A 21,901-nucleotide genomic window follows, 5' to 3' on the forward strand; every position below is an offset into this window, starting at 1 on the left:
CACACACACACACACACACACACACACACACACACACACACACACACACACACACACACACACACACACACACAGGCCTCTCTCAGCCACTGACTATCTTAATGGTCCCTTGACTGCACTCCATATTGAGATGGATCAAAGCTGCACCCCTGGGACAAGGCCAGACCGTGGCCCTATACAGTATCCTAATGCGCTGTGGGGATGCAGAGAAACCTACAGATGTACCATCTTAATTTGAGCCAATTTGCTACAGCAGGAAAATGATCCTGCAGCAACAGGAAATGTGAATATTTATGTTGATTATAATTCATGGACATTTTTGTAAGGATTGATACATTTTCGTTAGGGCAAAACAAGTCAGAAATGTCTAAGTGGACATTGCAAACTTTAAAATCCTTTTTAAAACTACAAGTTGGCATTTCCTGATCAAACGAAGATCCTACATCTGTAATGGAGTGTGGAGATGGAACTACTGCAGGAGGATGAGAGAACTATACAGGGACAGCAGATGACAGCAAGAGGATGCACTGTGAAAGATGATTCATTTGGACGGATGAAGGAGAATGAATAGAGTGTGTTGCTTGTGCATTCTTCAGGTTGTGTTCATGTTGAGAGAAACTGATAAATCAAATAGGACACTCGATCAGGGCTTCTCTGTCACGTGTCTTCCTTTTCCTCTCAATATCTCCGTCTACTTCAATGAAATGTTGAGTCACAATATTTTAAAATCAGGACAATTGCGACACTGGGAAAAGTGAGAGAGGGACACTAAAGAGAGACAAGAATGATAAAGTGTATCGACGAATAACGTTGTGACTCAGAGAGAGAGACTGAGCGAGTTGTCATTGCTGAGTGAGAAAAATCAACCAGGAGGGTGGCGGCCGCTTCACATACAGTTAGTGCAGGCAGCTTGATTTTAATTCTCTCCATCTTTTGGGATTGCTCCTAATTGCAACACGGGGCATTAGAGACAGTACCTTATCCCATCATGTAAAACTCAACAGCATAATGGGAAACACGGTCCGAAAAACCACGGATTGGAACAGAACAATTGAACAGAACAATGGAAGTGGATCTGTGGGCCGGTCGCAGTCAGGGGCTGTGGGGCCACGGCAACAGATTAGCTATCTCCCAAGCTTCTTAGCAAACGGTTGGTAAGAGTGTGTGGGTTTTGGCTAGAAGGGACAACGGGTTATTTTAGAAATGAGCAGAATTTTTGTAGCAGGCTAGGAAAACATTCATAGCAGGTTGGAAGAATTAACGTAGCAGGTTGGGAAAACATTCATAGCAGGTTGGGAGAATTAACGTAGCAGGTTGGGAGAATTAACGTAGCAGGTTGGGAGAATTGGGTTACATTTGGCGAAACGGTTAGGGTTAGCTAAAATGCAACAAACAAACAAAATATGGTGATGTCAATTTTGACATCATCTCTATTCTTTAGAGCCATGGCCGAGTGGTGCCAACTGGTGGTGGTGGAGGATCCAATGAACTGGAAGACAACTGGGTCTACTATAGGCTCACTGGCCCCCACACTCTTACAGGAAGTTTACAGCCTTCACTGGTCAATTGTAGCTCATAACACCAGTAATCAATCAGTCATTCACTTGGTTGACAGGAGGTTTGGGGAAGTATAGGCCAAATATTCCATATTGGCTACTGGGCTGTCTTTACGGTGCTTACAGTCTTCTGGTGTTGAAAGAAAGGTCAAGGTACCACTTTAAACAAACTACAACTTATAAAGGCTTGATAGGGCATTCATGAAGTCTTGGTAAACCCTCGATAAGATGAACCTATGCTTCAGAATATGTTTATATTTCTTTCATCTGAGTGTTTAAAAATCCGTAATACACGAGAGCTAGAATAAATGTTGTATGAAGTGGGTACCAGAAGTGAGAAATGATATCAGGGAGCAGACTCCTCTGGGCAGCTTGTTTCACAGAAAGCAAACTGCGGTCTAATCCCCCAAACACAACGCACGGTCATTATCATTCAACCCCAACACACACACACACACCAACACTCCAACACAGACATACACACACCGCTTAACTCCACACAGTAGAAAGCTCATTAGCCAGTGGAGTAGGATAATGAGAATACGGTCCAGTATTGTGTCCAATAGAACACACATTGCAGCAGTGTAAATGAATGACAGAATAGCACGGACTGTGTATGTGTGTGTTTGTGTATGTGTGCGTGTTGGCAGCAGTGTAAATGAATGACAGAATAGCACGGACTGTGTGTGTGTGTGTTTGTGTATGTGTGCGTGTTGGCAGCAGTGTACATGAATGGCAGAAATACGAGCGACGTGTGGGTGTGTGCATTGTTTTGTGTATAACCGGTCTACCTGCACCTGTCACTGGCTCACTGATCCACCCTAATAGGCCATTCAGTAGGAAAAGAGGGACAAATACAGCACAGGGTAAGGTATTCTAAGCGCATAACGGACCAATCACATTCTCTTATTTTCTCCGTTGCGTATTGAGGCGAACACAATGGATTCCGTTCACAGTGCGTCTGGCTCTGAAATGGACATGCATGACGTGGGATGACATTTCTGCTGGAAATCAATTGTTCAGTGGCTGGATACTGTATCTGGAAACCTGTTTGCAGCATAACAAATGGCAGCTTGCTCCCTATATGATGCACTACCTTTGACCAGAGCCCTATGGACCTTGGTCAAACATAGTGCACTGCATGAGAATAGGGTGCCATTTGGGACGTAGACTTTGCATCTTAAAAACCAAGCTGTTTGTCCTATACCGGGACCCAGAGTGAGAGGTTGGGGGAGGTTTAGAAGGGAGAGTTAGAATAGATTACTGGAAATGGTGTTAGAATATATTAATGGAAATGGTGTTAGAATAGATTACTGGTAATGGTGTTAGAATATATTACTGGTAATGGTGTTAGAACAGATGACTGGTAATGGTGTTAGAATAGATGACTGGTAATGGTGTTAGACTAGATTACTGGTAATGGTGTTAGAATAGAGGACTGGTAATGGAGTTAGAATAAATTACTGGTAATGGTGAGGCCTCATATGACCTATTGGGACCCAGAGTGAGAGGTTATGGGAGGCTTAGAAGGAAGAGTTAGAATAGATGACTGGGAATGGTGTTAGAATAGATTACTGGTAATGGTGTTAGAATAGATTACTGGTAATGGTGTTAGAATGGATTACTGGTAATGGGGTTAGAATAGATTACTGGTAATGGTGTTAGAATAGATTACTGGGAATGGTGTTAGAATAGATTACTGGTCGTGGTGAGGCCTCGTATGACCTATTGGGACACAGAGTGAGAGGTTAGGGAGGCTTAGACAGGAGGGTTAGAATAGATTACTGGTCGTGGTGAGGCCTCATATGACCTATTGGGACACAGAGTGAGAGGTTAGGGAGGCTTAGACAGGAGGGTTAGAATAGATTACTGGTCGTGGTGAGGCCTCATATGACCTATTGGGACACAGAGTGAGAGGTTAGGGAGGCTTAGACAGGAGGGTTAGAATAGATTACTGGTCGTGGGGAGGCCTCATATGACCTATTGGGACACAGAGTGAGAGGTTAGGGAGGCTTAGACAGGAGGGTTAGAATAGATTACTGGTCGTGGGGAGGCCTCATATGACCTATTGGGACACAGAGTGAGAGGTTAGGGAGGCTTAGACAGGAGGGTTAGAATAGATTACTGGTCGTGGTGAGGCCTCATATGACCTATTGGGACACAGAGTGAGAGGTTAGGGAGGCTTAGACAGGAGGGTTAGAATAGATTACTGGTCGTGGTGAGGCCTCATATGACCTATTGGGACACAGAGTGAGAGGTTAGGGAGGCTTAGACAGGAGGGTTAGAATAGATTACTGGTCGTGGTGAGGCCTCATATGACCTATTGGGACACAGAGTGAGAGGTTAGGGGAGGCTTAGACAGGAGGGTTAGAATAGATTACTGGTCGTGGTGAGGCCTCATATGACCTATTGGGACACAGAGTGAGAGGTTAGGGGAGGCTTATTTTTATTTGATTTATTTCACCTTTATTTAACCAGGTAGGCCAGTTGAGAACAAGTTCTCATTTACAACTGTGACCTGGCCAGGATAAAGCAAAGCAGTGCAACAGAGACAACAACACAGAGTTACACATGGAATAAACAAGCGTACAGTCAATAACACAATAGAAAAAAAGAGAGTCTATATACAGTGTGTGCAAATGGCGTGAGGAGGTAAGGTAATAAATAGGCCATAGTAGCAAAGTAATTACAATTTAGCAGATTAACACTGGAGTGATAGTTGAGCAGATGATGATGAGCAGATGATGGTGTGTAAGTAGTGATACTGGTGTGCAAAAGAGAAGCAAAGTAAATAAAAACAATATGGGGGATGAGGTAGGTAGATTGGGTGGGCAATTTACAGATGGACTATCGGTTAGCTGCTCAGATAGCTGATGCTTAAAGTTAGTGAGGGAAATGTAAGTCTCCAGCTTCAGCGATTTTTAAAATTTGTTCCAGTCACTGGCAGCAGAGAACTGGAAAGAAAGGCGGCCAAAGGGGGTGTTGGCTTTGGGGATGACCAGTGAGATATACCTGCTGGAGCGTGTGCTACGGGTGGGTGTTGTTATCGTGACCAGTGAACTGAGATAAGGCGGAGCTTTACCTAGCATAGACTTATAGATGACCTCGAGCCAGTGGGTCTGGCGATGAATATGTAGCGAGGGCCAGCCGACTAGAGCATACAGTACAGGTCGCAGTGGTGGGTGGTATAAGGGGCTTTGGTAACAAAACAGATGGCACTGTGATAGACTACATCCAATTTGCTGAGTAGAGTATTGGAAGCTATTTTGTAGATGACATCGCCGAAGTCGAGGTTCGGTAGGATAGTCAGTTTTACTAAGGTACGTAAGTTTGGTGGCGTGAGTGTGAAATAGAAAGCCGATTCTAGATTTGATTTTGGATTGGAGATGTTTAATATGAGTCTGGAAGGAGAGTTTACAGTCTAGCCAGACACCTAGGTATTTGTAGTTGTCTCCTGTCCACATTGTCCACGTTTAGACAGGAGAGTTAGAATAGATTACTGGGAATGGTGTTAGAATAGATTACTGGTAATGGTGTTAGAATAGATTATTGGTAATGGTGTTAGAATAGATTACTGGTAATGGTGAGGCCTCATATGACCTATTGGGACCCAGAGTGAGAGATATGGGAGGTTTAGAAGGAAGAGTTAGAATAGATGACTGGGAATAGTGGGGCCTTGATAGATGATTGACCCAACAACCTGAAGGGAACTGAGGTATTGATGCTGGGGTTGTTTTCATGTTGTACTTGCACTCACACACAGCATGTAGGGACAAACGCACACACGCCCACACGCCCCCACACACACACACACACACACACACACACACACACACACACACACATGCACACAGGATCACGGTTCATATAACTCCCCACATGACTCTATAGGCTTCATGTTCCATCTCACCCACACACATCTCTCTTGCCATCTGAGAACTCTCTCTCTTTGCTTCCTCCATCTTTCTTTCCCTTTCCAGCCTCCTCCTTTTCATATTTACATATCCGGTGCAGTAATGTGCACCAAATCCCTTATTTCTAAAACATCTATCACAATAACTTCTCATCTATTCTCCATCAGTCCCCCATCCCCCCATCTCTCTTTCTCCATCCCTCCCTCCATCTCTCCAGTCAGTTCCATCCCCCCATCCCTCTGTTCCAGGTTTAGCCTGTACACAACCTCACACTACCTACCCCATGACCAGAGAATTTTGGCTTCATCCATCTATTCTATCCCTTCCTTTTTTTCAGAGGCTCAGAAAATAAACATGCCTACCTCCCTCTGTAGTTGTCCTTATATATATATATAGAAATGTATAAGCATGGGGTTTCCATGCCAACCGTATCAGCCGCATTCAGCCGTGTTCAGTGTGTGTGTGTGTGTGTGTGTGTGTGTGTGTGTGTGTGTGTGTGTGTGTGTGTGTGTGCGTGCGTGTGTGTAAAATGGAGAGAGAGAGAGAGAGCGAGGGAGAGAGAGAGAGAGAGAGAGAGAGAGAGAGAGAGAGAGAGCATCAGGGAGAGGGAAGGAAAAAGGAAAAGAGAAGCAAGTAGTAATTACTAAGAACAGAGAGAAAACATTCCTTTATGTCTTCAGTTTTCATCTCTTCACATCTCTCTCTCTCTCTCTCTCTCTCTACCTGTCCTTCCCTCTCTCTAATAGGCCTTTAGCGTGTGTTTTTCCCCTCCTGACTTGTATTGTTGTCCTGGGCATGTGTCTCAACGTCCCTGTCAGTCCCTGTCAGTTCCTGTCAGTTCCTGTCAGTTCCTGTCAGTCTCAGTGTTGGTGCCCTCTGTCTATCTGTCAGTTTTTAAATAGGGTAATTATATGTTGAGTAGAATCACACCCACACACATATTCTGGATAATTTCATAACCCTATCTCTCTCTCTCTCTCTCTCTCTCTCTCTCTCTCTCTCTCTCTCTCTCTCTCTCTCTCTCTCTCTCTCTCTCTCTCTCTCTCTCTCTCTCTCTTTCTCTCTCTCTCTCTCTCTCTTTCTCTCTCTCTCTCTCTCTCTCTCTCTCTCTCTCTCACTTTCCTCTGAGAGGCTTGTTTCTCAGATTAATGTCTGTTTGCAAACCCCAAGCTGACCTTTGCTAACAGCCTCAGACCTTTGTAAAAGACCATCTCACAGTCAGTGGTTGTTTGAATTCAATCCTGTTTGATTCTAGTTGTTTTCATGTGATCCATTAAACCGAGTTCAGGGGGTTCACAGAGACACAGATGTATTTTAGTCTCCCTCTGATTTTGGTCACAGTACTAAACAGGTACATAGAAGACAGCGATATCTTCTAAGGATGCTTGAAGTCTTCAAAACTGTCTCCAACTTTCTAATTTCCTCTCTTTTAAAAAAAAGGAGGCTTTTTGCTGTTGTCGTGACTTGACTTTAACATTCATCTGAAGACTGTTGTTTATCTATTTAACTAACTACACTGCTCAAAATAATAAAGGGAACACTTCACAACACAATGTAACTCCAAGTCAATCACACTTCTGTGAAATCAAACTGTCCACTTAGGAAGCAACACTGATTGACAATAAATTTCACATGCTGTTGTGCAAATGGTATAGACAACAGGTGGAAATTATAGGCAATTAGCAAGACACAGTGGTTCTGCAGGTGATAACCACAGACCACTTCTCAGTTCCTATGCTTCCTGGCTGATGTTTTGGTCACTTTTGAATGCTGGCAGTGCTTTCAATCTAGTGGTAGCATGAGACGGAATCTACAACCCACACAAGTGGCTCAGGTAGTGCAGCTCATCCAGGATGGTACATCAATGCGAGCTGTGGCAAGAAGGTTTGCTGTGTCTGTCAGCGTAGTGTTCAGAGCATGGAGGCGCTACCAGGAGACAGGTCAGTACATCAGGAGACGTGGAGGAGGCCGTAGGAGGGCAACAACCCAGCAGCAGGACCGCTACCTCCACCTTTGTGCAAGGAGGAGCAGGAAGAGCACTGCCGGAGCCCTGCAAAATGACCTCCAGCAGGCCACAAATGTGCATGTGTCTGCTCAAATGGTCAGAAACAGACTCCATGAGGGTGGTATGAGGGCCCGACGTCCACAGGTGGGGGTTGTGCTTACAGCCCCACACCGTGCAGGACGTTTGGCATTTGCCAGAGAACACCAAGATTGGCAAATTCGCCACTGGCACCCTGTGCTCTTCACAGATGAAAGCAGGTTCACACTGAGCACATGTGACAGACGTGACAGTCTGGAGACGCCGTGGAGAACGTTCTGCTGCCTGCAACATCCTCCAGCATGACCCGTTTGGCAGTGGGTCAGTCATGGTGTGGGGTGGCATTTCTTTGGGGGGCCGCACAGCCCTCCATGTGCTCCCCAGAGGTAGCCTGACTGCCATTAGGTGGTGAGATGAGATCCTCAGACCCCTTGTGAGACCATATGCTGGTGCGGTTGACCCTGGGTTCCTCCTAATGCAAGACAATGCTAGACCTCATGTGGCTGGAGTGTGTCAGCAGTTCCTGCAAGAGGAAGGCATTGATGTTATGGACTGGCCCGCCCGTTCCCCAGACCTGAATCCAATTGAGCACATCTGGGACATCATGTCTCGCTCCATGCACCACAGACTGTCCAGGAGTTGGCGGATGCTTTAGTCCATGTCTGGGAGGAGATCCCTCAGGAGACCATCCGCCACCTCATCAGGAGCATGCCCAGGCGTTGTAGGGAGGTCATTCAGGCACGTGGAGGCCACACACACTACTGAGCCTCATTTTGACTTGTTTTAAGGACATTACATCAAAGTTGGATCAGCCTGTAGTGTGGTTTTCCACTTTAATTTTGAGTGTGACTCCAAATCCAGACCTCCATTCCATTGATGATTTTTGTGTGATTTAGTTGTCAGCACATTCAACTATGTAAAGAAAAAAGTATTTAATAAGAATATTTCATTAATTCAGATCTAGGATGTGTTATTTTAGTGTTCCCTTAATTTTTTTGAGCAGTGTATTTTGACTAAATTCATCATGTAACAATTAACTAATTTAAAAAAAAAAAGTTTATTGTACCTTTATTTATACAGGTTTTTTCTCAATGAGATATCTCTTTTCCAATTCATTAGGATCTGGGGCACCACGAGAGCGGTTCTTTAAAGAGTTATCATCTCCCAAATTAAACTCTAAAAGGTCTTTACATATCACATCTATAAACAGTCAACTTATTAATCAGAACCTTGTATTATATCAACATTCTGAACAGTTATAACCTCCTTGCATAAATTGTTTAAATGATTTATTTACTAGCTAATTATATGGGAAAACCGGAATAAAATACACGCTTTGCACCGGTTATTGACTGGAGACGTAATACGCTGAAAACAGATCCCTAGCGGAATGTCAACAACATTGATGCTTGTTAAAGAAGAGATGGAGAGGGAGAGAGAGAGGGACAGTGTCACATTCTGATCTGTTTCACGTGTCTTTGTGCTTGTCTCCACCCCCACCCCCCCACCAGGTGTCTCCTATTTCCCCCCATTATCCCCTGTGTATTTATTCCTGCATTTTCTGTTTGTCTGTTGCCAGTTTGTCTTGTCCCGCCAAGTCCTACCAGTGTGTTCCCGTGTTTCCTGTGCTCTAGTTTTGTTTTTCCTAGTCTTCTCAGTTCTAACTTTTCTGCCTGTCTTGACCCTGATCCTGCCCGCCGTCCTATACCTGCCTATTTCTGATTTGGATTCCGACTCTTTGCCTGCCTTGACTTCCGTTTTGCCTGCCGCATGTACTAAAATAAACTCTGAGACTCGTGCTATCCGCCTCCTGTGTCTGCATCTGGGTCTTAGCCTGAGCCGTGATAGTACAAACTGGCCATGACTCACCCAGCAGGCTCGGACCAGCTCCGCAAGGCTGTCTACTTCCAAGGAGCCACCATTGGAAGACATGGGGAGTTGCAATGCCTTATGGAGGGACGCCATACCCTGGCAGAACGCCATGACCATGTGTTCGATACATTGCTGTAGCACTGCGGATTCCCAACTAGGCAGCAAGTCACTACAGTAATTCTCCAGACTCTCAGCAACCCCGCCACCAGTGGCATTTCTTCCCAGCCTACCCTGGTGTCCTGAGAACCTCACTTACCTCCTCCAGAGGTGTTACGCTGGAGATTCTGGAACCTGCCGTACGTTTTTCTCGCAGTGCTCCCTCATCTTCAACCCGCAGCCTTCTTGATTCCCCTTGGACCTCTCAAAGATAGCATATTTGATAACGCTGATGTCCGGGTAAGGCGGTGTGGGAGTAACAGTCCACGACACCCGTAGTGTGGCAGACTACGCAGTGGATTTTCGCAAGGTGGCGGGCTGAGAGTGCCTCGACCCGGAAGACCTGCTCGACGCGTTCTTTTACGGATTATCGGTGATTAATGACAAGCTTGCAGCCCAGGAGCTGCCCATGGACCTAGACTCCCTCATCTCCTTGACCAGAGCCCAAGCTACTGGGAAAGGCTAGATTGTCTCCAGATGAAAGTTTATGCAGGTTGAGCACAGGGAGCTGTATGTATTGCGAAACTACAGGATACAATTTTTCCAACTGTCCATTAAAAAGACCTGGCTCATCAGTATGTACGAGTTCTCTGGTGAGCCATACAGGGATTTTCCAATCTCCCATTTCTCGTACCCATCTCCATACCACCCTGTTGTGGGGTGACCAGGCTAAATCTCTCCAGGTGCTCATTGACATTGTGGCTTCATCGACGCTCCCTTGGTGTCAGAGCTGGGAATCTCCAATCAACTCCTCTCAATTCCCATGGATTCAGAGCGCTGGATGGGCACTCTATTGGCAGAGTCACCCGCAATACGGTTCTTATCAACCTACGAGTATCAGGAAATGTATGCAGTTCCTGCTCATAGAATCTATCCATGTGGTTTTGGGGTATTCGTGGCTACAGAAGCACAATCCCCTGATCGACTGTGCCACTGGGTCTATCGTGGTCTGGAGCCGGTTCTGCCATGCACAGTGTCTTAAGTTGGCAAAGTCTGCCCGAGACGTCTTCCTGCAGGCTTGGGAGAAGCCTTGGATCTCTCAGCCATTCCTGCGGAGTACCTGGAGTACCTGGTCTAAGAGGTCTTCAACAAGGCCCGCGCTGCGTCTCTCACCCCACATCGACCTATGACCGTGCCATTGACCTTCTCCCAGGCACTACACCACCTCGGGGATGGCTTTACTCCCTGTCGAGTCCGGAGACCAAGGCTATGGAGGAGTACATTGAGGACACTCTCACTGCAAGGGGGTATTTGTCCATCTGCCTCACCCGCCGCCCGTGTATTGACGACCGGTGCATAAATTGCGCTACCCTCTATCATTCATCTCCTCGGCTTTCGAACCTCTTCAGGGAGCGACCATCTTCTCTAAGTTGAACCTTCAGAATGCCTACTATATGGTTTGTATACAGGAAGGAAATGAGTGGAAGACTCAATACTCAGTTATGCCATTCGGACAGACCAACTCTCACATTTGTATAGCTCCGTTGCAACTCCGTCTGACCCCGAGTCCATACTCCGTACCTCCTGTCTAACGCCTGCAGTCATCTGACGTATAGAGAGCCTTGTCCGTAAGGCACAGCATTCCCAGGGGGGTCCGGCTAACTGGATGTTTGTCCCGGACTCTGCTGTTCCCCAGTCCCGGTGTGGGCACATTCCTCGAGACTGACCTGTCATCCAGGCTCCCGTCGGACCCTGGCTTTCATCCGACTACGCTTTAAGTGGCCTTCCATGGTTCCTGATGTCTCCGCATTTGTTGCCGCCTGCACTGTCTGTGCACAAAATAAGACTCCACTGGCCTTCTTCAACCACTCCCTGTTCCTCACTGCCCCTGCTCCCATATATCCCTGGACTTTGTTAGTGTTCTTCCTCCGTCAGATGGCAAGGGTGGATAGGTTTTCTAAAGCTGCCCATTTTATTCCCCTTCCCAAGTTGCCCTAAGCCAAGGAGACGGTTCAGCTCATGGTACAGCACATCTTCGGGATCCATGGACTTCCTGTCGACATGGTCTCCGATCGTGGCCCTCAGTTCTAGTCCCAGTTCTGGAATGCGTTCTGCACCCTCATTGGGTCGTCGGCCAGCCTGTCCTCTGGTTTTCACCCCAAATCTAATGGACAGTCGGAGCGAGCCAATCAGGACCTTGAGACGGCTCTTCGTTGCCTCATCCCTGCCAATCCCACAACCTGGAGCCAGCAACTCGTGTGGGTGGAATACACCTGTAACACCCTTCCCTGCTCTGCCACTGGGATATCAGTCCCCGCTCTTCCCTAAGCAAGAGGAAGAAGTCAGCATACCCTCTGCCCAGACGTTCATTGGCCTCTGTCGCCGAACCTGAGCCTCTCTTCTGAAGACCACATCCAAGAATCGGCGACAGGCGGATCGCCACCGGACCCTGATCCCCGCTATCGGCTCGGTCAGAGGGTATGGCTTTCCACTCGGGACCTGCTCCTTAGCCCCTCTGCTGTTCGTCTTTTGTTGCCCCGCACCCTCCGTATATATCCCACTTTTCATGTGTCTCAGATGAAACTTCTGTCTCATAGCCCTTTGTCTCCTGTTTCATTCTTAACCCATCATTTATACAGCTTGCTCAAAATGGGCAGTTCAGGCAGGCTGGCTGTATGTTAGATATACTGTTCCAGTATTCGTTTGGGAACGTGTTAGAGTTTCAGCGGGGAAAAGTCTGTTGAAACAGAACATTAATTTGGTGAATCTTGAGAGCGCAGACCAGGGTAAGAAGGGGTCTGATTGAAGTTATTCATTGCAAACCTGATCTGACCTATTTGGATTTTCGTGGACGGTCATGACACTGTCCAACTAACTCACACGACCCAGACAGAAAAGCCACTGCCTCGGTGGCTCCATTTTGATACTGAAGTAAACGAAGTAGATGAGAACTGATGTAGACTCTCCAAAAGCAAGTCAAAACATCCTCAAAGAAAGACAAATCACCCCCTAAAACTCAGAGACTTCTACAAGACTTTCCATTATGTTCAGTGGCCTAATCTCATCAATAATTTCTAAGCCTGGATAGATAAATCACATTCACTAAAGTATTTATATGGTTCATTGGTCTGTTACTACTGGGTACGTTACAATTCAAAAGTAGGTTTCATCACAGCATCAAAATACTGGTATGATGCATTTAGCTTCATATGACGCAAAACACAGTATCATATGATTCAAAATTGTAACAACGTGTGCTGAGAGTCGCGAAGCAAGTTCAGGGAGTGAGTGTTTTAATATATAAAACGAACATTATACAAAACAAGAAACACAAACAACGCACAGACATGAAACAGAAAGAGAAACAATGGGGAAGGAACCAAAGGGAGTGACATATATAGGGCAGGTAATCAAGGAGGTGATGGAGTCCAGGTGAGTCTGATGACGCGCAGGTGAGCGTAACGATGGTGACAGGTGTGCACCATAACGAGCAGGCTGGTGACCTAGAGGCCAGAGAGGGAGCACACGTGACAGTACCCCCTCCCCGACCTGCGGCTCCTGCCGCAGGACACTGACCAAATTGACGATCCCGGGGATCAGGAGCGGACCGGTCAACTCTGCTGAGGTGCGGAAAACCTGTCAGTCTCAGCATGGCGACCTAGAGCGCCAGAGAGTGAGCATACGTGATGGTATCCCCTCCCCGGCGCGTTCGGCTCCAGCTGCAGGACACCAACCAAAGGGACGATCCCGGGGATCCGGAGCGGACCGGTCGCCTCTGCTGAGGCGCAGGAACCTGACGAACCGGCTGAGGCGTAGGGGCCTGATGAGCCAGCTGAGACCTCCCTGGTTGCCTCGGTCGAGGAACAGGAACCTGTTCACCCGCTGAGGCATGAGAGCCTATCGAGCCAGCTGAGGCATGGAAACCCGTTGAGCCAGTTGAGGCAGTCATTCTGTAACGATGTGTGCTGAGAGTTGGGAAGCAAGTCCAGGGAGTGAATGTTCTAATAAATAAACACAACATAATACAAAACAAGAAACACGAAAAACACACAGATGTGCCACAGGAACAGAAATAATGACGCCTGGGGAAGGAACCAAAGGGAGTGACATATATAGGGCAGGTAATCAAGGAGGTGATGGAGTCCAGATGAGTCTAATGACGCTGTAACGATTCTCGTCCTCGCCTGATGAGGAATATGAAAGATCGGACCAAAATGCAGCGTGGTACGTGTCCATGTTAACGTTATTAATCTGAACACAAAATAACATAGGTGAAACAATGAAAAAACGAAACAGTCCTATCAGGTGACAAAACAGGAAACAACTACCCACAAACACAGGTGGGAACAGGCTACCTAAGTATGGTTCTCAATCAGAGACAACGATAGACAGCTGCCTCTGATTGGGAACCCTACCAGGCCAAACACAGAAATACAAAACATAGAACAAAAACATAGAATGCCCACCCCAACTCACGCCCTGACCAAACCAAAAATAGAGACATAACAAAAGGAACTAAGGTCAGAACGTGACAGACGCGCAAGTGCGTGTAACGACGGTGACAGGTGTGCGCCATAACGAGCAGCCTGGTGACCTAGAGGCCGGAGAGGGAACACACATGACAAAAATGCATCCTACCAGCTGTATTTATGTAATTTTAAAGTTATATATCTTGAAAACTTGACAGCTGACATGCAAAACATTTTGGGACTAAATCAACAACGGACTAATAAAACAAATGCCAAAATATAGTTTTAGGTGGAGTTTTCCTTTAAGTCACATCTGACAAAGCTCTTATTTGACTTGCCAAACGTCTCATTGTCTCAAATTGTCTCTTTTCAAGGTTAAGTAGCCTCGCTGTCACTCTATTCCCTATGTCGTCCACTACCTCTGACCAGGGCCCATAGGGCACTATCTAGGCAATGGTTCCATTTGAGAAGCAGCCATGGACGTGACGTCAGATTCATATGCTGTAGGAAGCCAATTAACAGCTGAATCAATCATTGAGAGACGGGCCTGGAATAAGATGCTGTAGCGTCCACAGTCAGACCCAGTGCCGCTCAGAATAGAGTGGCTAAAACGGTCATGTTTCCCTGCTCTGCGTGATTTGAATGGATCCACTGTACCTCTTGTCAATTGAATATTGAAAGTAACACTGCCTTGATCGGTTGTATAGCATAACAACGCAGCTTGAGGAAGACTTATTGAGTTGAAACATGTTGCAGTTATGCGCCCTGATGTATTGTAATGTGTAGGCTGATATGCTCCTACTTACATGTGTTTATCACTTGTAAAATCGTCTCTCTAAAGTTTTTGCAATGTATTGGCCGCCTACTTGTCTTCTTTTCTGCGTCTGTATAGCTGCCATTCAAAATAAATATTCTATTGCCTTCTATTTCTGTGGTCTTGCCCAGCTGTGCCTTAATGCGCTTCAGGAGGTTGGTCGCCCCTCATACAGGAACATGCATAGATATAGTACAGTATGCCTGTTGCTAGGTGATGAGTAACCTTGTTTAGATATACAATAGTCAACAAGGTGATGAGTAACCTTGTTTAGATATACAATAGTCAACAAGGTGATGAGTAACCTTGTTTAGATATACAATAGTCAACAAGGTGATGAGTAACCTTGTTTAGATATACCAACGTCAGCTATCTCCCCTGGACCAGGAGCTTTCAGTCGAGTAGTTGGTGTGACTAAAAACCCAATGTACCCAATGTATAGAGAGCCATAACAACTAGTGTCAGGACCCTGAGCATTTAGTGAGCTTCACAGAGTTATTTCTACCTACTGTCCTGCATTGTACTAGTGGTGGTGTCAAATCAAGGTTGATTTGTCATGTGCTCCAAATACAAGACCTTAAAGAGAAATGCTTACTTACAAGCCCTTAACCAACAGTGCATTTCGTCATTATACTGTATACATGTGTATCCAACCAGCTGTAACTATTATATGAACGGCATCACACTATTCAATAGATAGGTGTCTGAGGTTGTGTGTACTACAGTGGAAATAGATGTGCATTAAAGGTGGTGTTCCATACCTTGGCAGCCATGACCATGGAGGAGCCTCCACGGATGCCCAGGATGGGGATGTGTGTCTGGGCAGAGATGAAGTCCAGGATCTGGGCGATGGCCTCCTGGTCCGTATCGTCCCCGAACACCACCCCCTGCAGCCAGGTGTTGGTCATCAGGGTGCAGATACGGTTGATGATACTCTTGGGGTCCGTGTCGTTCATGGTCTCCAGTTGGACTTTGGTAGGGTGAGGAACATGGAGGAACTCCTCTTTCTCCACGTAGGTGGACGACACCTCGCTAGAGTTGCCCACCAGGATGACGGCGATGCTAAGAGAGGAGGCCACTTTGGGAGGTAAGGGGGGCACAGGGGGCCGGGGGCGGGGGATACTGGGGGTAGTAAGGGGGTAGAAAGGGGGGATGAGGTTTGTGCCCCTCTGGCCTCCTTTCTCGCCTCCTGCTCCTCCCGTCCCGGGTGCACCCCCTGGTGCTCCTCCGCCCTGGCCAGCTCCGCCCCTCCCAGGCGACCGCGCCGACTCGCAGATGGGCAGAAGGAATAGGGAGAGGAGGAGGAGAGAGAGGGAGAGGGGGAGGGAGAGGGAGGGAAGGGCCAGCCGGGGGTGCTGATGAGGGGAAGAGGTGTGTTCGGGAGGAGGAGGGGGGAAGGAGGAAGTGACACGCCTGTCCTGGAGTGGGGAGGGGGAGAGGAGGCTGACAAGCATCGTGGAGGAGTGTAAATGCAGTACCTGGAGGGAGGGAGGTAGGGAGGGGGAGAGACAGAGAGAGAGGATTAATATCATGTACAGTAAATATGATATTACCAGCAGGAGATGGGACTGAAAAGAGGTACTGTATCATAATAACACTATGACTGCTACAACAGCACACAAAGAAAACAGGATCAAATGACGCACATAGAGTATTGTTCACATGGTGAAATGGTATAACTTGAGATAAAATGTCTAGTGACGCTCAACAATGCTTAATCCACCACTCTATTCTAGTGCTTTCCTTAGAGGGACCTTGTGGCAGACATCAAAGACAGTTTGGGGTATGTGTGTGTGTGTGTGTGTGTGTGTGTGTGTGTGTGTGTGTGTGTGTGTGTGTGTGTGTGTGTGTGTGTGTGTGTGTGTGTGTGTGTGTGTGTGTGTGTGTGTGTGTGAGTGTGTGTGTGCGTGCGTGCGTGCGTGTGTGTGTGAGTGTGTGTGTGTGTGTGTGTGCGTGCGTGCGTGTGTGTGAGCGTGTGTGTGTGTGTGTGTGCATGTGCGGTGAGGAGAGGAGACCGACAGCGCCGGGTGTGTTTTGACAGATTGACGGGTTCTGAGCTTCATGGACTGGCTGCCAGGTTAAGTGACCATCAGACACTCACAGACTGAGAATGATGCTTATTCTCTCCCCTGTGCTCTCTAGCTCTCTCCATCGCTGCTTCTGTCTCTCTCAGTCTATCACTCTCTCTCTCTTTCTGTCCTGCTCTCTTTCTCTCCCTCTTTCTATCTGTCTATCTCTATATCTTTCTTTTTTTCTATTTTCCTTTGAGCAGTAACTGCCTCTCATTGCCATGAACCTCTCTTCCCACCAGTCTTATTCCCTCCCCTCCCTCCCTCCCTCCCTCCCTCCCTCCCTCCCTCCCTCCCTCCCTCCCTCCCTCCCTCCCTCCCTCCCTCCCTCCCTCCCTCTGTCCCTCCCTCTGTCCCTCCCTCCCTCCCATCCCCCTTTAGCCTCTTTGAAGTCAATTGCAGACCTATTATTTCCTGCTCCTTTTATTAACAGCAATGCAGAGAGAAATAGGGAGAGAGAGAATAGAAAGAGAAGTAAAAGAGGGAGGGGACAGTCAGGAAGAAACACAATTAGTCATAACTTGATGTGAAACATTTGGTTTCTGACTCTGTGTGTGTGTGTGTGTGTGTGTGTGTGTGTGTGTGTGTGTGTGTGCGTGCGTGCGTGCGTGCGTGCGTGTGTGTGTGTGCGTGCGTGTGTGTGCGTATGGGAAGAAGTCAAATGACAACGACTGCGCATTGTAGTTTATATAGAGATAGAAATGGGAATCCTTAATGTAGCTACACATTAATGCTTTTTAAGAGGCAGAGGGAGAGAGGACGAGAGAAATACAAAGAGAGAAAAAGAGAGATAGGGACTGGGAGACAAAGAGATAGAGAGACAGAGAGAGATAGGGACTGGGAGACAAAGAGATAGAGAGACAGAGAGAGATAGGGACTGGGAGACAAAGAGATAGAGAGACAGAGAGAGGGACATGCAAAGGGGAGCACGGAAGAGGGAGATGAGAGCAAAAACAGGGAGAAAACAACTAGGGAGAAGTAAGGGAGTAGAAAGCAGAGAAAGGAGGAATGAACATGGAGAGAGAGAGAGAGAGCGAGCGAGAGAGAGGAGAAAAACAGGGGAGAAAGGGAGGAGAGAGAAAACAGAGAAATGGGGAGAGAAATAGGCAAAGAGATATCAAAGGGGCTAGAGGGAGAGCAAAGCAGAGGGGTGGAGGGAGAAGTAGCAAAGAAAAAGGTGGTAGCTAATGTAGTCTGTTACTACAAAATGTCCCATCTAAAAGCATAATTAGTGGAGGTTTGTCAGGCCTAATTGCAGTTACACATGCTAATTGTAAACGGGCTCAATCCTCAGTGAGGTTGGACAATGTTGAGAGGAGAGGAGAGGGGGAGGAGGAGGAAGAGAGTGGGAGGAAAGCAGAGAGAGGAGAGGGGGAGGAGGAAGAGGAGGAGGTGGAGAGTGGGATGAAAGCAGAGAGAGGAGAGGAGGAGGAGGAAGAGAGTGGGTGGAAAGCAGAGAGAGGAGAAGAGGAGGAGGAAGAGAGTGGGAGGAAAGCAGAGAGAGACGTGGTGTGACCACAACAACATACAGGAACTCAAGTCCTTCTGTTCACCTGACTTAGAATTCCTCACAATCAAATGTCGTCCGCATTATCTATCAAGTGAATTCTCTTCGATTATAATCACAGCCGTATATATTCCCCCCCAAGCAGACACATCGATGGCCCTGAACGAACTTTACTTGACTCTGTGCAAACTGGAAACCACATATCCTGAGGCTGCATTCATTGTAGCTGGGGATTTTAACAAGGCTAATCTGAAAACAAGACTCCCTAAATTGTATCAGCATATCGATTGCGCAACCAGGGCTGGTAAAACCTTGGATCATTGCTATTCCAACTTCCGCAACGCATATAAGGCCCTCCCCCGCACTCCTTTCGGAAAAGCTGACAATGTCTCCATTTTGTTGCTTCCTGCCTACAGACAGAAACTAAAACAAGAAGCTCCCGCGCTCAGGTCTGTTCAACGCTGGTCCCACCAATCTGATTCCACGCTTCAAGATTGCTTCAATCACGTGGATTGGGATATGTTCCGCATTGCGTCCAACAACAACATTGACGAATACGCTGATTCGGTGAGCGACTTCATTAGAAAGTGCATTGATGATGTCGTTCCCATAGCAACGATTAAAACATTCCCAATCCAGAAACTGTGGATTGATGGCAGCATTCGCGTGAAACTGAAAGCGTAAACCACTGCTTTTAACCAGGGAAAGGTGACCGAAAACATGACCGAATACAAACAGTGTAGCTATTCCCTCCGCAAGGCAATCAAACAAGCTAAGCGTCAGTATAGAGACATAGTAGAGTCGCAATTCAACGGCTCAGACACAAGAGGTATGTGGCAGGGTCTACAGTCAATCACGGATTACAAAAAGAAAACCAGCCCCGTCACGGACCAGGATGTCTTCATCCCAGGCAGACTAAATAACTTTTTTGCCCGCTTTGAGGACAATACAGTGCCACTGACACGGCCCGCAACCAAAACCTGCGGACTCTCCTTCACTGCAGCCGAAGTGAGGAAAACATTTAAACGTGTTAAACCTCGCAAGGCTGCAGGCCCAGACGGCATCCCCAGCCGCGTTCTCAGAGCATGCGCAGACCAGCTGGCTGGTGTGTTTACGGACTGCTGTTCCCACATGCTTCAAGAGGGCCACCATTGTCCCTGTTTCCAAGAAAGCTAAGGTAACTGAGCTAAACGACTACCGCACCATAGCACTCACTTCCATCATCATGAAGTGCTAGTCAAGGACCATATCACCTCCACCCTACCTGACACCCTAGACCCACTCCAATTTGCTTACCGCCCAAATAGGTCCACAGACGATGCAATCTCAACCACACTGCACACTGCCCTAACCCATCTGGACAAGAGGAATACCTATGTGAGAATGCTGTTCATCGACTACAGCTCAGCATTCAACACCATAGTACCCTCCAAACTCGTCATCAAGCTCGAGACCCTGGGTCTCGACCCCACCCTGTGCAACTGGGTACTGGACTTCCTGACGGGCCGCCCCCAGGTGGTGAGGGTAGTTAACAACATCTCCACCCCGCTGATCCTCAACACTGGGGCCCCACAAGGGTGCGTTCTGAGCCCTCTCCTGTACTCCCTGTTCACCCATGACTGCGTGGCCATGCACGCCTCCGACTCAATCATCAAGTTTGCGAACGACACTACAGTGGTATGCTTGATTACCAACAACGACGAGACGGCCTACAGGGAGGAGGTGAGGGCCCTCGGAGTGTGGTGTCAGGAAAATAACCTCACACTCAACGTCAACAAAACAAAGGAGATGATTGTGGACTTCACAAAACAGCAGAGCGAGCACCCCCCTATCCACATCGATGGGACAGTAGTGGAGAGGGTAGTACGTTTTCAATTCCCCGGCATACACATCACAGACAAACTGAATTGGTCCACCCACACAGACAGCGGCGTGAAGACCTCAGGAGGCTGAAGAAATTCTGCTTGTCACCAAAAGCACTCACAAACTTCTACAGATGCACAATCGAGAGCATCCTGTCGGGCTGTATCACCGCCTGGTACGGCAACTGCTCCGCCCACAACCGTAAGGCTCTCCAGAGGGTAGTGAGGTCTGCACAACGCATCACCGGGGGCAAACTACTTGCCCTCCAGGACACCTACACCACCCGATGTCACAGGAAGGCCATAAAGATCATCAAGGACAACAACCACCCGAGCCACTGCCTGTTCACCCAGTTATCATCCAGAAGGCGAGGTCAGTACAGGTGCATCAAAGCTGGGACCGAGAGACTGAAAAACAGCTTCTATCTCAAGGCCATCAGACTGTTAAACAACCACCACTAACATTGAGTGGCTGCTACCAACACACTGACTCAACTCCAGCCACTTTAATAATGGGAATTGATGGAAATGGATGTAAAATATATCACTAGCCACTTTAAACAATGCTACTGAATATAATGTTTACATACCCTACATTATTCATCTCATATGTATATACTGTACCCTATATCATCTACTGCATCTTTATGTAATACATGTATCACTAGCCACTTTAAACTATGCCACTTTGTTTACATACCCTACATTACTCATCTCATATGTATATACTGTACTCGATACCATCTACTGCATCTTGCCTATGCCGTTCTGTACCATCACTCATTCATATATCTTTATGTACATATTCTTTATCCCTTTACCCGTGTGTGTAAGGTAGTCGTTTTGGAATTGTTAGGTTAGATTACTCGTTGGTTATTACTGCATTGTCGGAACTAGAAGCACAAGCATTTCGCTACACTCACATTAACATCTGCTAACCATGTGTATGTGACAAATACATTTGATTTGATTTGAGGAGAAGAGGAAGAGGCTGGGAGGAAAGCAGAGAGAGGAGGAGGAAGAGGAGGAAGAGAGTGCAAGGAAAGCAGAGAGAGGAGGAGGAAGAGGAGGAAGAGAGTGGGAGGAAAGCAGAGAGAGGAGGAGGAAGAGGAGGAAGAGAGTGGGAGGAACGCGGAGAGAGGGGGAGAAAGAGGAGGAAGATAGTGGGAGGAAATCAGAGAGAGTAGGAAGAAGAGGAGGAAGAGAGTGGGAGGAAAGCAGACAGAGGAGGAGTGAGAGGAGGAAGATGAGGAAGAGGAGGAAGAGAGCGGATGGGAGGGAAAATAAATGGAGGTATACACAACACAGATGGAGCTGTTTGGAGGAAGAAGAACAGCAGAAACAAGAAGAAATCCAGCGAGGGGGAGGAGGAGCTGAGAAGATGGAGGGATGAAAAGAAAGAAATTATTAGGATGATAAAAGAAGAGCTGAAGATGAAGGGAGAAGAATAAAGAGTGATGAAGGAAGGATGGTTGAAGCACACAATGAGAAGGAAGGTTAGAGAAGATGGCCAGAGAGAGAAGTCAGGGAGAAAAGAGTGAGATAGTGAGAATGACAGAGACAGAGGCAGGGCAAGGATGAAGAAAGAGGGAGAGAGGGAGAGTGAGAGAGAGAGAGTCAGAGAGGGAGAAACAGAGAGAGAGTTTCCATGGCAACAATTCAAATATGCCTCCATGCAGCACCCTGATGGACAAGGAGATA

General features: G+C 47.2%; 1 protein-coding gene across 1 annotated transcript in view; it reads right to left on the reverse strand.

Annotated features, from left to right (window-relative positions):
- The window catches only part of grin2bb (glutamate receptor, ionotropic, N-methyl D-aspartate 2B, genome duplicate b), a 146,593-nt gene that overhangs the window by 100,595 nt on the left and 24,097 nt on the right, over positions 1–21,901 (reverse strand). Inside the window, 2 exon segments of the mRNA XM_042310905.1 lie at positions 15,524–15,939; positions 15,976–16,240. Of these exon segments, the coding sequence (XP_042166839.1) occupies positions 15,524–15,939; positions 15,976–16,240 (681 nt within the window).

This window comes from Oncorhynchus tshawytscha, linkage group LG32 (assembly GCF_018296145.1).
Source record: "Oncorhynchus tshawytscha isolate Ot180627B linkage group LG32, Otsh_v2.0, whole genome shotgun sequence".
Taxonomy (NCBI): Eukaryota; Metazoa; Chordata; class Actinopteri; order Salmoniformes; family Salmonidae; genus Oncorhynchus; species Oncorhynchus tshawytscha.